This window comes from Stylophora pistillata, chromosome 13 (assembly GCF_964205215.1).
Source record: "Stylophora pistillata chromosome 13, jaStyPist1.2, whole genome shotgun sequence".
Classification (NCBI taxonomy): domain Eukaryota; kingdom Metazoa; phylum Cnidaria; class Anthozoa; order Scleractinia; family Pocilloporidae; genus Stylophora; species Stylophora pistillata.
In genome coordinates this window covers 6,657,501-6,674,224 of record NC_142531.1, presented here as the reverse complement: position 1 = coordinate 6,674,224, position 16,724 = coordinate 6,657,501, and the positions used below count along the sequence as shown (strand labels likewise).

Below are 16,724 nucleotides of genomic sequence, written 5' to 3'. Positions count from 1 at the left end.
TTAACTTTGGTGTTCTTTTCATGTTCTTCTTATGCTTACTAAATTATTCCAAGAGTCAAGAGTCATACTAGAAGACATGCTAAAGGTATACACATGTAAGGTTGGATCGATCTTAGAGTATGCTGCGCAAGTGTGCGAAGATATTCCTGCATACCTTCCTGACGCTATTGAATCTAAACAAAGAAGAGCTCAAAGAATAATATTTCCAAACGCTAGTTATCACCAAGCCCTTGATCAAGCAAATTTGACATCAAACAACAAACATATGAAAATAGATATATATGAACTGCGGTTATGAAACGTATATGTGCACGATCCTTCGCAGTAAAGCACTATTTAAGCAATAGTGAAAATCAGACCTGAAAAAAATTCAGGCCTGTACGGGATTCGAACCACTGACCTCTGCGATACTAGTGCTGCGCTCTACCAATTGAGCTAACAAGCCAACTGGGAGCAGCTCATCAAATTAATATGATGGCCTGCTCCCAGTTGGCTTGTTAGCTCAATTGGTAGAGCGCTGCACTAGTATCGCAGAGGTCAGTGGTTCGAATCCCGTACAGGCCTGAATTTTTTTTCAGGTCTGATTTTCACTATTGCTTAAATAGTGCTTTACTGCGAAGGATCGTGCACATATACGTGAATTTGACATCGTTAGTAGATCGCAAGATATTTCTGTGTAAAAAAAAATTGATGTCAGATATGAGGAATGAGAGCCACCCTGTATCATTTTAAAATGCTTGTTAGTGAATGTTAGTAAATGTAGTTTGTTTATAATTTATTTTTATTTGTTGTAAAGCGCTACGGGCAATTTATTGGAGTTGTGCACTGTAGAAATACTCCTTATTATTATTATTATTATTATTATTATTATCCGCAAGTTATGACAAGATCTATCCCATATTATTAAAACTGGATCACTGGATAATCCAATTCAAGACTTTTTATTGGCTCTGCCATTATGGTATATGAGCCAATATACCACAATCTAATTTCTGTACATTGTTAAATCCGGTTTCTTCTCACAAACTAAAGTCGAGAAGATTTGTCTAATATCTTGGGGGTTTTTTTTTAATAAAAGAATTATTCCACTCTCGCTTGTTGGATATGAGATGATTATAGCCAACGAGGCACTACGCGCCTCGTTTGCTATCCATCATCTCATATCCAACGCGCGCTCGTGGAATAATTGTTAATTAGATAAGATCAGGAAATACTAAACCACTACTGTATAGCTGTATATAGCTCTGTATTGCTGTGTATAGCTATGTATTACTGTGAATAGCTGTGAACAGCCGTGTATAATCCTGTATGGCTGTGTATAGCCCTGTATAGCTGAGAATAGCTGTGTGTAGCCATGTATTGCTGTGTATAGCCATGTATTGCTATGTATGGCGCTGTATAGCTGTGTATACCTGTGTGTAGCTGTTATAGCTGTGTGTGGTTGTGTATGGCTGTATATAGCTGTGTATAGCCCTGTACAGCTGTGTATAGCCCTGTACAGCTGTGTATAGCCCTGTAAAGCTGTGTATAGCCATTTATAGCTGTGCATAGCCTTGTATAGTTGTGTATAGCCCTCTATAACTATGTATAACCCTGTATAGCTGTGTATGGCCCTGTGTAACTGTGTATAGCTCTGTATAGCTGTCTAAGTAGCCCAGTATAGCAGTGTATAGCCCTGTACAGATGTGTATAGCCATGTAGAGCTATGTATAGCCATATATAGCTGTGTACAGACTTGTATAGCTCTGTATAGCTCGGTATAGCTGTGTATAGCCATGTACAGCCGTGTATATGCCTGCATAGCTTTGTATAGGCCTGTATAGCTGTGTATAGCCCTGTATAATTATGTATAACCCTGTATAGCTGTGTATAGCCATGTATAGCTGCGTATAGCCCTGTAAAGCTGTCTAAGTAGCCCAGTATAACAGTGTATAGCTCTGTACAGATGTGTATAGCCATGTATATCTGTGTATAGCCATGTCTAGCTGTGTATGAACGTGTATAGCTCTGCATAGCTCGGTATAGCTGTGTATAGCCATGTACAGCCGTGTATATGCCTGCATAGCTGTGTATAGGCCTGTATAGCTGTGTATAGCCCTGTGTAATTATGTATAACCCTGTATAGCTGTGTATAGCCATGTATAGCTGTGTATAGCCCTGTATAGCTGTCTAAGTAGCCCAGTATAGCAGTGTATAGCCCTGTACAGATGTGTATAGCCATGTAGAGCTATGTATAGCCATGTATAGCTGTGTATGGACGTGTATAGCTCTGTATAGCTCGGTATAGCTGTCTATAGCCATGTACAGCTATGTATATGCCTGCATAGCTGTATATAGCCCTGTATAGCTGTGTATAGTACTGTATAGCTGTGTATAGCCCTGTATAGCTCCGTATAGCTTAGTCTAGCAGTGGATAGCCTTGTATAGCTATGTATAGCCATTTATAGCTGTGTATAGCAATGTATAGCTGTACATAGCTCTGTATATCTGTGTATAACCCTGTATAGCTGTCTAAGTAGCCCAGTATAGCTGTGTATAGCCATGTATATAGCGCTCGTGTAATTCTTTCAAGCAAGTCTTTTGAACTGCTTTCAAGCAATTCCATTATACTTCGACACATGTATAGCCCTGTAGAGCTGTAGATAGCCGGTTATTGCTGTGTAGGACCGTGTATAGCTCTGTATAGCTGTGTATAGCCCTGTGTAGCTGTGTATAGCCCTGTATAGCTGTGTATAGCCCTGTGTAGCTGTGTATAGCCCTGTATAGCTGTGTATAGCCCTGTAAAGCTGTGTATAACCCTGTATAGCCCTGTATAAGTGTGTATAGCCATGTATAGCTGTGTATAGCCATGTATAGCCGTACATAGCCCTGTATGTTGTATGTGGTGTTAGGACATCATATGTACGTAGAGTATAGGACATAATATGCATTGGGACATAGTAATTCCTCATCCATGAGTTACCTACCGGTTTCGTTAAAGTGTCAGCTGACCAATAAAGTACTGTATCGTGCCCTAAAATAACCTATTTCCGCGGTGTCTCCGCACTGAGAGATTCGTGTTTTACGGTAAATTCCCCAGTGTTTCTCCAAAACTTGGCGGACTAAAAATAGATCGTCTTCCCAACAAAATTCTTGGGAACTACATCTGTCCTGAAAGCAAATTTCTACGTAACGCAGTTACGGCAAGCAGCATCGGAGTATCGGGTTGCTCAGAATATCGTCTTTGAGCAAGACATGCACTGACATGATTTGACACACAGTTCAAAGTGTAACCCATCATTGAATTTTAAGTGAGAAAACAGGAAATATATTTCAAAGTGCTCGGTATGAGAGACAAAAAAGAAGTAGCAGGATTTCAGATTGATAATACATCAGATGTATTGCTGTTATTTTTTTAGGCGTTCTTCTGGCATCATTTTATCCGGAAACATTTATGGTTTGAATCCTTCATGATATTTGTAGCTGCTCACGGAAGCATCTCTTTGACTGAACTCCGCATCAATTGTACAAAGGTCTACAAATCATTTCCCTTTCAAACAATTATTTACGGATTTACCGGGTTTGCAGTGCTTTGCGTTGAAACAATTCATTCCTCATCATCATGATCATATAAACATTCTATTCACACATTTAAAGAAAGACCAGCCGGATAAACAGTAATGACAAACAATTGTGATTCCTTTCCTTGTTATGTCCTTATTTTGTTTCCTTTACCCTTCTGACTTGAAAACATAGAGGGATCAGCTGAATTGCAATGACGACAATATCAAAGCAATCTCCTGGGTTTCCTACTATCTGGTAAGTTACATAATTGTGGATACCACTGAAATGTATGATAAACATTTCCTTACAAACGGTTCCGGTTACAAACAAAAGCTGCTAATTATTCAACACCTCTTCAGGTATTTACACATGCGTCAAAACCCCATGAACCGAACATCCGGTGTTCTAAGAAACCATGATTGTAACTAACTCTCGGGTTATAGCATGACAGTCACGCTCACAATTGTAACTAACTCTCGGGTTATAGCATGACAGTCACGCTCAGAATTGTAACTAACTCTCGGGTTATAGCATGACAGTCACGCTCAGAATTGTAACTAACTCTCGGGTTATAGCATGACAGTCACGCTCAGAATTGTAACTAACTCTCGGGTTATAGCATGACAGTCACGCTCACAATTGTAACTAACTCTAGGGTTATAGCATGACAGTCACGCTCACAATTGTAACTAACTCTCGGGTTATAGCATGACAGTCACGCTCAGAATTGTAACTAACTCTCGGGTTATAGCATGACAGTCACGCTCACAATTGTAACTAACTCTAGGGTTATAGCATGACAGTCCCGCTCAGAATTGTAACTAACTCTCGGGTTATAGCATGACAGTCACGCTCACAATTGTAACTAACTCTCGGGTTATAGCATGACAGTCACGCTCAGAATTGTAACTAACTCTCGGGTTATAGCATGACAGTCACGCTCACAATTGTAACTAACTCTCGGGTTATAGCATGACAGTCACGCTCACAATTGTAACTAACTCTCGGGTTATAGCATGACAGTCACGCTCACAATTGTAACTAACTCTCGGGTTATAGCATGACAGTCACGCTCAGAATTGTAACTAACTCTCGGGTTATAGCATGACAGTCACGCTCACAATTGTAACTAACTCTCGGGTTATAGCATGACAGTCACGCTCAGAATTGTAACTAACTCTCGGGTTATAGCATGACAGTCACGCTCACAATTGTAACTAACTCTAGGGTTATAGCATGACAGTCACGCTCACAATTGTAACTAACTCTCGGGTTATAGCATGACAGTCACGCTCAGAATTGTAACTAACTCTCGGGTTATAGCATGACAGTCACGCTCACAATTGTAACTAACTCTAGGGTTATAGCATGACAGTCCCGCTCAGAATTGTAACTAACTCTCGGGTTATAGCATGACAGTCACGCTCACAATTGTAACTAACTCTCGGGTTATAGCATGACAGTCACGCTCAGAATTGTAACTAACTCTCGGGTTATAGCATGACAGTCACGCTCACAATTGTAACTAACTCTCGGGTTATAGCATGACAGTCACGCTCACAATTGTAACTAACTCTCGGGTTATAGCATGACAGTCACGCTCAGAATTGTAACTAACTCTCGGGTTATAGCATGACAGTCACGCTCAGAATTGTAACTAACTCTCGGGTTATAGCATGACAGTCACGCTCAGAATTGTAACTAACTCTCGGGTTATAGCATGACAGTCACGCTCAGAATTGTAACTAACTCTCGGGTTATAGCATGACAGTCACGCTCAGAATTGTAACTAACTCTCGGGTTATAGCATGACAGTCACGCTCAGAATTGTAACTAACTCTCGGGTTATAGCATGACAGTCACGCTCACAATTGTAACTAACTCTAGGGTTATAGCATGACAGTCACGCTCACAATTGTAACTAACTCTCGGGTTATAGCATGACAGTCACGCTCACAATTGTAACTAACTCTCGGGTTATAGCATGACAGTCACGCTCACAATTGTAACTAACTCTAGGGTTATAGCATGACAGTCCCGCTCAGAATTGTAACTAACTCTCGGGTTATAGCATGACAGTCACGCTCACAATTGTAACTAACTCTCGGGTTATAGCATGACAGTCACGCTCAGAATTGTAACTAACTCTCGGGTTATAGCATGACAGTCACGCTCACAATTGTAACTAACTCTCGGGTTATAGCATGACAGTCACGCTCAGAATTGTAACTAACTCTCGGGTTATAGCATGACAGTCACGCTCACAATTGTAACTAACTCTCGGGTTATAGCATGACAGTCACGCTCAGAATTGTAACTAACTCTCGGGTTATAGCATGACAGTCACGCTCACAATTGTAACTAACTCTCGGGTTATAGCATGACAGTCACGCTCAGAATTGTAACTAACTCTCGGGTTATAGCATGACAGTCACGCTCAGAATTGTAACTAACTCTCGGGTTATAGCATGACAGTCACGCTCAGAATTGTAACTAACTCTCGGGTTATAGCATGACAGTCACGCTCAGAATTGTAACTAACTCTCGGGTTATAGCATGACAGTCACGCTCAGAATTGTAACTAACTCTCGGGTTATAGCATGACAGTCACGCTCACAATTGTAACTAACTCTCGGGTTATAGCATGACAGTCACGCTCACAATTGTAACTAACTCTCGGGTTATAGCATGACAGTCACGCTCACAATTGTAACTAACTCTCGGGTTATAGCATGACAGTCACGCTCACAATTGTAACTAACTCTAGGGTTATAGCATGACAGTCCCGCTCAGAATTGTAACTAACTCTCGGGTTATAGCATGACAGTCACGCTCACAATTGTAACTAACTCTCGGGTTATAGCATGACAGTCACGCTCACAATTGTAACTAACTCTCGGGTTATAGCATGACAGTCACGCTCACAATTGTAACTAACTCTCGGGTTATAGCATGACAGTCACGCTCACAATTGTAACTAACTCTCGGGTTATAGCATGACAGTCACGCTCACAATTGTAACTAACTCTCGGGTTATAGCATGACAGTCACGCTCACAATTGTAACTAACTCTCGGGTTATAGCATGACAGTCACGCTCACAATTGTAACTAACTCTCGGGTTATAGCATGACAGTCACGCTCAGAATTGTAACTAACTCTCGGGTTATAGCATGACAGTCACGCTCAGAATTGTAACTAACTCTCGGGTTATAGCATGACAGTCACGCTCAGAATTGTAACTAACTCTCGGGTTATAGCATGACAGTCACGCTCACAATTGTAACTAACTCTCGGGTTATAGCATGACAGTCACGCTCAGAATTGTAACTAACTCTCGGGTTATAGCATGACAGTCACGCTCACAATTGTAACTAACTCTCGGGTTATAGCATGACAGTCACGCTCAGAATTGTAACTAACTCTCGGGTTATAGCATGACAGTCACGCTCACAATTGTAACTAACTCTCGGGTTATAGCATGACAGTCACGCTCAGAATTGTAACTAACTCTCGGGTTATAGCATGACAGTCACGCTCAGAATTGTAACTAACTCTCGGGTTATAGCATGACAGTCACGCTCACAATTGTAACTAACTCTCGTGTTATAGCATGATAGTCACGCTCACAATTGTAACTAACTCTCGGATTATAGCATGACAGTCACGCTCACAATTGTAACTAACTCTCGGGTTATAGCATGACAGTCACGCTCAGAATTGTAACTAACTCTCGGGTTATAGCATGACAGTCACGCTCACAATTGTAACTAACTCTCGGGTTATAGCATGACAGTCACGCTCAGAATTGTAACTAACTCTCGGGTTATAGCATGACAGTCACGCTCACAATTGTAACTAACTCTCGGGTTATAGCATGACAGTCACGCTCACAATTGTAACTAACTCTCGGGTTATAGCATGATAGTCACGCTCACAATTATAACTAACTCTTGGGTTATAGCATGATAGTCACGCTCACAATTGTAACTAACTCTCGGGTTATAGCATGACAGTCACGCTCACAATTGTAACTAACTCTCGGGTTATAGCATGACAGTCACGCTCACAATTGTTCTCGCGTATCGGAAAGGTGGGGGAAGGTCAGACAGCCTTTCATATTTCACTCAGACAGATTGTTATTATAGGATAAAATATATTGCAGACAGATTGTCATTATAGGATAAAATAGAATGGTGGGGTAATGAAGCAGTCTTTTTCTTCAATCGGGAATTTGTAAAATAGATAAACAATTTATATATTATTGTAAAATGCAAGCCTAATTCGGTTGGTCTTCTTCGGTTTAAATTTCCCTCGATTATGCCCATCAGAATGATAACGGTCTTACGATAGTCTCTTGTCCAAAGTCTACTATGAATGAATAGAAACACTTCACAATGGACTCTTTTTCCTGAAGTAAAAGGGTAACGTTGGTCTCTACGCTATCCTAAACGAAAGGAACACAGTTCTGACATACGCAAACCAGAAACAGAAAGAAAGATTCCAACTGTCCATTTATGTCAAGGTAGCGTCTTTGCCTGGAGAGGCATAATCGTAGTTTGACCTTATGAACAACTGAATAATTTTACAGATACGTACAACTGTCAAACTTAACTACGAGAATTTAACCTAATCGCCTGGTCAACCTGTGGATGACGCCAAAGGAATTCACGGATCTCGTTTCTATTTGCTAACTGATCGATGGACAGGTTGAGGCGATTGTTCATGTTAAGAGCTTTCTCCATAATTTTTTCCGCTTCTTCTGCATTTCCAACGCAATCGTACACAAGGGCCAGCTGAGTTTCAATCATTACTTTCCATTTGTGGTCTTCCTCCAATTCAATATCCGCGACTTGTTTTGCTTTGGTTAGAATACTTATTGCTTCTTGATAATTGCCTTTGTTTTTCAAACAAACACCGTAGTTTTTCAGCGTCAAAATGCTTTCTTTGTGGTCGCCAACACCAAGATTCCTCATCAAAGTCAGCGCAGCTTCATAATGCTCAAAGCATTTCTCCATGTCTGTGTTATCCTTCTTGGAGAACAAACGACCAAAATAGAAGTCTGCGATGCCCTTGTGGCTCAATGCCGTCATGAAATGTTCTCCGAGGCACCGGTTAAACATCTCCATTGCATCTTGAAGATGCTGCAAACTTTTGAGATGCCGTCCCAACGAACTGCAAAGTAACTGCCGTTTCAGGATGTTCATCGAGGTTTTTACGGCACAAAATTAAAGCTATTTTATACAAGTGGAGACCATTTGCAATCGACTGGGAAGCAATTTTGGTTCCGAAAGAAAGCAGGCATAGCTATTAAAGAAATATACTTGAGACAAACTATTTGATTTGAAAGCTTTGTAATTGTTAAAGTACACCTGCTTGGCGTGACTCATCAAAATTTGGTACTCTTTTATCTTGCCCACTTTTCTCCTTTCATGTCCCAGAAGGCACAAAACTTCAACGATGTGAACGGGGTGACTTACTGAGCGGAAGTACCTCCCAAGTTCTTTCAAGATTTTTACATAGAAGTCAGGTAAAAGGCACATTTCTTAGTACATACACTTTTGTGGAAAATCTTCAAAAATATCGCTGGTGGAATTTAGAAGAGAATCTGCATCACGTTTCTTTATCGTGTGAACGTAAATTTTTAAGAAATACTCGAAGTTGTGTCTTTCTCTAATAAATTTCAAAACAGATTCTTTGCATTTATCTTTTTTCCAGTACATACTGGCATTGCAAGCAAGTAGACAAATGAAGTGGGCACAAGTTTCTCTTCCTCCTTGAGCAACAACCTGTGAATACTTGGTATGACAATCTTTCGAGAGGAACATTTTGATAAGCTGATGAATTTCATATCTACAGGAACTTGGCTGCTCCAAGAGAGATCTGTTTCTGAGTGATTGGAGAATTAGAACTGGTTGCACTTCAGAATCTATTACAGCTGTAATTACAGCCTCAGCTGCATCAGAATCGAATGAACCTGGAAAGACAGACATAATTGCCAATGCCTTTTGTTCTGCTTCAGTTAAGAGATTGAATGATGTCTTGATGGCCTTTTCAACCGACAAATCGTCGTCCTGAAGAACATGTAGAGGTTTATTTTCGAGAATTTCAATTAATTTTTCCTCTTTGTAGTCGGAAAGCAAAGATCCAACAATGCAAAGTGCTAAAGGGATACAACCGCACAGTGAGACCATTTTTTCCGTTTTGGAGAGCTTCTGTCTCGTTTCCGAATCGCCAACCCTTGAAAGAAGGAACATTGGTGGCCTCAGGCAAAGAGAGAGGCCTCAATCTAATGATTCGGATACTTGAATCACGTTTGGGTGCCTCGACTGTTTTTCTAGACGTGGTTATAAAAGTTAGATTTTTCCTTGAGAAGGTCCTCATTTTCCGTAACGCGTCCACAAACTGGTGTCGATCTTCAGACTCGAGGACACGATCTGCATTGTCAAGAATCAATGTGACTTTCCCAGATTGCTGTTTGCTCCAGTTCAGAAGCCAGTGTTTGGGATTCTCAGGCAGCTGAGAAGGGCTTGAGCTGCAGGTAAGAATCATTTCGGTAAATACGTCGTTTAGTGATGGTTCGGATCTTAGTGCGCAATATAATACATTTCGGCTGTTTTCGCGTTTTGCCAGCTCGTGGGCCACTTTGTTAGCCACAGCGGTCTTGCCGAACCCCGGTCCACCGGTCAAGGAAACAATAAAGACTGTTGCGCTATGAACAAATTCTACAGCTTGTTGAATTTCTTCCGAGCGGCCATACACCTCCAGAACCTCATCTGGAAGACAAATGGGAAGATCAAGAGATCCACCCAGCTCTGAAGTAGGCTGCTTATTAGTTGAAATTCGCCCAACTTTTAGCTGTCGAACTTCGTGCTCTAAGATCTGCACTCTCGGTTCGATATCAAGTTTCCATTTCTCTACCTCTTCTTCGACTCGTCGCTGTGTGCCGTAATCGACATTCTCTGTTTTTAGGCGGACTATTTCTAGCCGATCGATCCCTAAGGTTACTAAAGAAAAAGAAATTGTGTTCCATTTGTCTTCAAACTCGTCATTAGGAGCACCAGTGGAAATGCTAAAACACAGGCTATTTCGGAAGCATTTAATCCGGACAATCTCTGCTTCGCGACTGTGATCTGTTTCTGCTGGCATATCGTGCCATCCCGTTGCAGGTTCAATCAAAACAGTACAGATTTCTCGAAGTAGTAAATGTAGAAGAGTGATATCAAATGTGTTAGAGTCCGGTGGGTCGCCTGACGGAGGAAAGAGCTTTTCCCATTGGCTATCGTATAATTTGCGTCTGCTCCTTAAATTGGCGAGGGTCGCCTTGCTTTTGTTTATCATAATTTGTAGAGTTGAAAGTGGATGTATGAAAGACTCTAAAACTTTTTTAAGTGCTTGTGTACCTCCATCAATTAGCAGTCGCGCTAACTTCGTACCGTTAGTTTTATCCTTCGATGGCTCAAAGATGGACGCCATTTTCCAACACTGATGGGATAGGTAACGAGTGTAACTTCCATAAATACCTTTGAGAGTAATCCTTCGCAGCTCACCTTTTTTAGAACAAGAATACAGAATTGCTATTGTTTTCAGAACCAATGAGAAGTCAGTATGTTGGAAACATAAACTGATTGTTGACACAACGATTGTGGAAAGCAGACATAACTCAATTAATCCCGTCCTTGTGTCAGGACCTTGTGTGGGGGAGAAAAAACCATTGTCGACTTCTGAATTGGAACTTTAAAAACGGCAACATTTTTTTCGAACCAGGTGTAAAGGAAGTATGTTAAGCGGCATTTCCTCGTTTCCTTTTAGAACTTATGGACTTAGACTTAGTTAACTTCTTGTTGGCTAACGCTCGAAACGTCAGCTTTTGTAGTCGTTACGGTGGCTAATTTACCATTTCAACTTTGTTGATATATCCAAATTATTTCGTTACTCCCACAGACGCAGCCCCAAACAGTTTCTTTCGAAACTATCAGCCTTTATTCACAGTTTAATCGGAATCTCGAGTTTTAGCTTGAGGTGCACTCGAAAATCTCCAGCTGAAGTTTTTTTCTTATTCGAAGTCTAGGAAGAACACTTCCTTGAGTTTTGATAAACACTCAAAAAACCGTCGGAACAGAATCAAAAAGATGTTAGAGGTGACTCATAATATGACATCATTTCACTCTGGTTATTAGGGGCGGATATACATGTTGTCTGGAAGATAATGATCTTAAGGATTCCTAGAAGTCAAGCAATTTCCACGAAACGTTTTATATTTAGAAAATAATGGTACAAGATTATTCACGTTATCGGCTTTCCAAAGAAGTCACGCGCGCATGATTTCAGTTTATGCTTTAGGCGCAGCATTGGGTGTACCCTTTTTTATTTCGTGCATAGTTATCTATAAAATAAGGAAAAATCACCCAAGGCTCGCAATAGAAACTAGGCACGACAAATTGAAGTATAAAGAGTCTCATTTCATACGTATGATGCACGATCCTCGCAGTAGATAGCGCTATTTAAGCAATAGCGAAAATCAGACCTGAAAAAAATCAGGCCTGTACGGGATTCGAACCACTGACCTCTGCGATACTAGTGCAGCGCTCTTACCAATTGAGCTAACAAGCCAACTGGGAGCAGGCCGGTCTTCCAGTCTTCGAGACTTTCCCACAAACAAATTCGGACTTGTTCAGTTGTCTATGATGAAAACAAAACCTGTATCATGTTATCTTATGACGTTGTTGGTTTTGCTTGAGTGTTATCGGATTATCGTTGGAAACCTGTATTTCATTAGTTCCTCATTTTTAATCAGTCCCTGAGAGTTCACATTAACAGTTTGCACGAGCCTATTACACCTTTACACGTCTTGAACTAAACCTAGTAACAAAACGAAATGAAATGTATTCCTTGATAGAGTATTTAGTCACTTATTCACTAATCATTGTTGTCAGTGATTTTTTTGCATTATTTCCAGGCGAGGAGGACGTACCCATACTGTTAAAATAATCAACACAGGGATACAATTAAAATTCACTAATTAAAAACAACTCCTCAGAAACAATTAAGCAACCTGGTAAGTTTGACAGTAAGCTTGCCTGTGAAAGTGACAACACAGTTACAATTACGTCAATCTTCGGCACACTTCTATTTCAATGCAATCAAAAAATTTCTATAACGAGTAACTAATTACGCTCAAAGGCATTTTCCCTTTTAGACCAAGTGTGCCTCATCTACAAGAACAATTAAAAAATCGATTCCTTTGCTTATCAGAGCGTTACATTTTCTAAAAGCACCCTTAAAACTACCCCTCCATCTTTGAGATAAACGTTTTGGCCGACTGAGTTACAAGGTGAAAAATAATTCTAAATGAAATCAATACAAATCTTGCGTTAGCTGATCTTGAATAATAAAACTCTCTTTTGACCGTAAGTGTTCGAGACATTCCTTTAATTATCAGAGCTCTGAATGGTCAATACTTGATCAGATCCACTTTGCTGTTCTTTTCATGTGCTTCTAATCCTTACTGAATTATTCCAAAATCCTACAAAAAAGTTCCCTCCTTAAGCAGTGCTGCTTGTCAGCGACTGTTTTGCTCCATTTACCCTTCCAGCCTGGGGTGTAGGAGGGATATGTGCTCCTCAAATGGTTAGTGAGGCTCTAAATTCTGACCTCCAAAATACCCGACTGATCAGATAACAAATATTACCTTTTTTTGAAATGAAAATGTTTGTCATAAAAAAATGGGGTTCGATACCTTAAATCAGGCGGATTACTTTAAAACTGTGCAACTCTTCTTCGATGTTCTTTTTAAGCTGCCGTACACCAGCGTAATTTACCAAAATATTCTGATTCTGCAAAATTTTCTTAAAAGAAAAATATTTGAAAAAGATTAGGAGCTCTGGGATAGGGAACATAATGTCTGCTATGTGTTTGTCTGTCGGGTGCTTAAATTAATCTAGCTAATGACCTTAGCCTTTCGTAAAATCGTTATTGTGAATCCTCGCTGCATTTCTTCTTTTCCCTCTCATCTTCTTTTTCCTTTGTTCTTTTCTCCTCCTGAAAGTTGAAAACAGGGAATTACTATAATGTTGAAAGACTCGGTTGCTTCAAATCAGTTCAATGTGCTCAATAGTAATAAAGATCTGTTTTTTTTTCCCTTTTTCGAGTTATCAAGGGGAAGGTTAATTTGAAAAAATCCTCAAGGAAAACAAAAACTGGTTCTAGTCAATCAGAGGTTTGAGATATCGAGAATAAAATAATAGTAAATATATGACGGAGTGCATCGGAAAATCAGTTTTGGTTCGAGTCGGCCTGCACTAGGTTTGAGGTCTAGGGCGCCTTCGAACTTGGAGACATTACTTACGTGGAAATTCCGTCTCAGGGAACTCCTTTGGGTAACGATTGATAAACGATCGTATCGGATCTTTGTTTCTCATCTTTTCTATCGCCAAGTTTAGTTCCTTAGCCATCAACAATCCTTCAAGCATCATTTCTTTCGCCTTATCCGTGTTTCCCAGTTCGTCATGTAAGATGGCCCATGTAGTCTTGATTGCAACTTTCCATTCGTGTTTCTCCTCTAATTCTATCTCGGCAACTCCTTCCGCCTTTTTGAATAGATTCATTGCCTCATTAAAGCTGCCTCTTTTCTGGTTACATATTGCACAGTTTTTCAAAGTCAGGATACTCTCTTTGCTTCCACCCTCGACGAGATCGTTGAACATTTCTATGGCTTCGTTGTAATATTCAATGCAGATTGTGAACTTGTCTTCTCCGTCTGTCCCCCCACCCAGAAAAAAACGAAGGTCTGCAAGGGCCTTCAGGGCTTCGGCTGTCATAAAATGTTTACCAAGGCACTCTTTAGAGATTTCTAACGCCTTGGTTAACTGTCGTGTGGCTGTATCACGCTGCTTACGGCGCTTTGCAATGTTTCCTGAAAGAAGAAGTGTTGCTGCTGTTTCTGGATGTAGATCGCCCAGACTTTCACTTTCACTGCTGACCTTTAGAGCTAATTGGGTCTCTTCATCAATTCTTTTGTTTTCTTTAGGATCTTTTTTATCGGAAAGGTAACGTGCGTAACTGTTATGGAAGTAGACTTCTGATAGCGGATTTTCTCTAACCTTGACAACGTTCGAGCGATAAATTTCTTCCGCTTTCTCCATGAGTTTGCTGTACTTCTTTTGGTCTTTCTTCCTACATTCGTGTCCAAGAAGACACAAAAGTTCTACAACGTGCACTGGCTGATTAGTTGAGTCAAATGTGTTCAATAACTGCTCAAGGATCTGAGCATAGTTCTTTGGATGAAGACACTTTTCCAAATACATGCACTTCTGTGGAAAACTTTTCAAGAGAGTTTGAGAGCCTTCCATAATTTCTTCATCCTTTTCTCTCCTTCCTCGAGCATAATTGCCAAGAAAATGTTCGAAATTGCTTCTGTCCTTGTTGAATGAAGAAAGAGACTCTTTGCAGCTGTTTCTTTCCCAGTACAATTCGGCGTTTTTCGCAAGGCAAGACATGAAATAAACACAGGCCAATTTTTCTCCTCTATCTAAGAGATCGGCATGCTTAGCTTGACCAATCTTTCTCGCATACGAGTGAATGAGGGGATGCATCTCGTACCTCCGTGAACTTGGTTGCTCGATTAGCGACCTCTTTTTCAAGGAGCGAACGGTCGACATGTGCCGAACTCCAGGAACTGAGCATGCTTTCATTACAGCTTCGGCAGCACCTGAGTCAAATGACCCTTTGAAAGTTGACATAAGAACGAAAGCTTCTTGTCTAGCTTCAGTCAAAAGATCAAAAGAAGTCTCAATGGCCTTTTCTACGGACACTTGATCGTCCTCCAGTACGGCGAGTGGTTCTTTCTCCAGGTTTGTAATTAGAGTTTCTTCGGTGTAGTCTGAAAGCAGGGATCCAACAATGCATAGTGCCAGAGGAACACAGCCACAAAGGTCCACAATACGCTCTGCTTGAGAAAGCTCTTGAACATTTTTAGCCTCAGCAACCAGAAGATCTTTGGCCTGTTCATTTGACAACGGGTGTAGCATGACTTCTTCTGATGGTAGGTCAGGATTTTGAAATGTTGTTCTTGTAGTTATCACAAATGTGACATGTTTTTTAGAATGCTTTCTCAGATCACATAAGCAATCGAGGAAAGATTCGCGATCTTCAGACTCGATGACACCATCTGCATTGTCAAGAACAAAAGTGACCTGGTTTTGAATCTGTTTGCACCAGTTTAGAAGCTTCTGCCTCGGATCCTCGGGTACTTGCGTGTTGACCTCTTTATGACACGAGTTGATCATTTCCATAGTCGCTTCGTTGAAAGTTGTCTTTCTTAATAGTCTACAGAACAACACAATTCTTTTATCTTCTGCTTTGGCTAATTCACAGGCCACTCGCTTGGCTACGGTGGTCTTTCCGAGTCCCGGTCCACCAGTGATCAGAACTACAGGTACTATTCCACTTTGAACTTTATCTTTGATGTCTTGTATTTGCTCACCACGACCAATAATATGTTTCTCTGGCCTGTCATCTGGAAGACAACTGCAGAGTTCAGAGACATTTCCACTCTTCTCTAGTTCTTTCTCCCTCCGCCATTGTTCGACTTCTTCCACCAACCGAGCATCGTGATCGATAGTAGCACTCTTTAGGGACTGAAGTTTCTTCCGATAGGCGGCTACCTCAAGTACTTCTAAAGACAAAGATATCATGTTCCACTTGACTTCGAATTCGTCATTCCGAACTTCAGTAGAAACACTGTGACTAAGCTCATGTCTACAGAGTCTCATACGAACGATGCTGGCTTCAGGGCTCTCATCAGAGTCTGATGGCATTTTGTCCCATCCATTCGATGGCGCTTTTAGATGAACTATATTACGGAGCAATACGTGTAGAAGCGTGATGTCGAATTCTTTCGAGTTTGGCGGTTTACTTGAGGAAGGAAACAAATTCTCCCATTGCGTATCAAATATTACTCCCTTCCGTTTTAGCTTTTCAAGCTTTCGGCGATTGTTGTTTAACGCGTGCTGTAATGTTGACTCTGGATGAAAAGAATCAAAGAACTTCCTTAGAGCCTCCGTTCCTTCATCAGTGAGCAGTCTTGTCAGCCTTGTGCCATTTGTCTTTTCTTCAGATGGACCCGCCACTGAGGGTCCACAATGACCAGTAGAAATTGGGAAGGATATTCCGCCGGCTGCC

General features: G+C 40.8%; 1 protein-coding gene and 1 pseudogene across 2 annotated transcripts in view; both read right to left on the bottom strand.

Moving 5' to 3' along the window:
• Window positions 1-8,038: 8,038 nt before the first annotated feature.
• On the bottom strand, window positions 8,039-11,074 carry LOC148717411 (uncharacterized; annotated as a pseudogene).
• A 1,238-nt stretch (window positions 11,075-12,312) lies between these two features.
• The window catches only part of LOC111319590 (uncharacterized), a 9,062-nt gene continuing 4,650 nt past the window's right edge, over window positions 12,313-16,724 (bottom strand). For both annotated transcript variants that reach the window (XM_088742775.1, XM_022922337.2), the window contains 2 exons: window positions 13,891-16,724; window positions 12,313-13,583 (listed from right to left, as the gene is read on the bottom strand). The exon at window positions 13,891-16,724 is cut by the window's right edge. In XM_088742775.1, coding sequence (XP_088598901.1) covers window positions 13,552-13,583; window positions 13,891-16,724 — 2,866 coding nt within the window. In that variant the 3' untranslated portion in view covers window positions 12,313-13,551. The remainder of the gene's footprint in view (window positions 13,584-13,890) is intronic.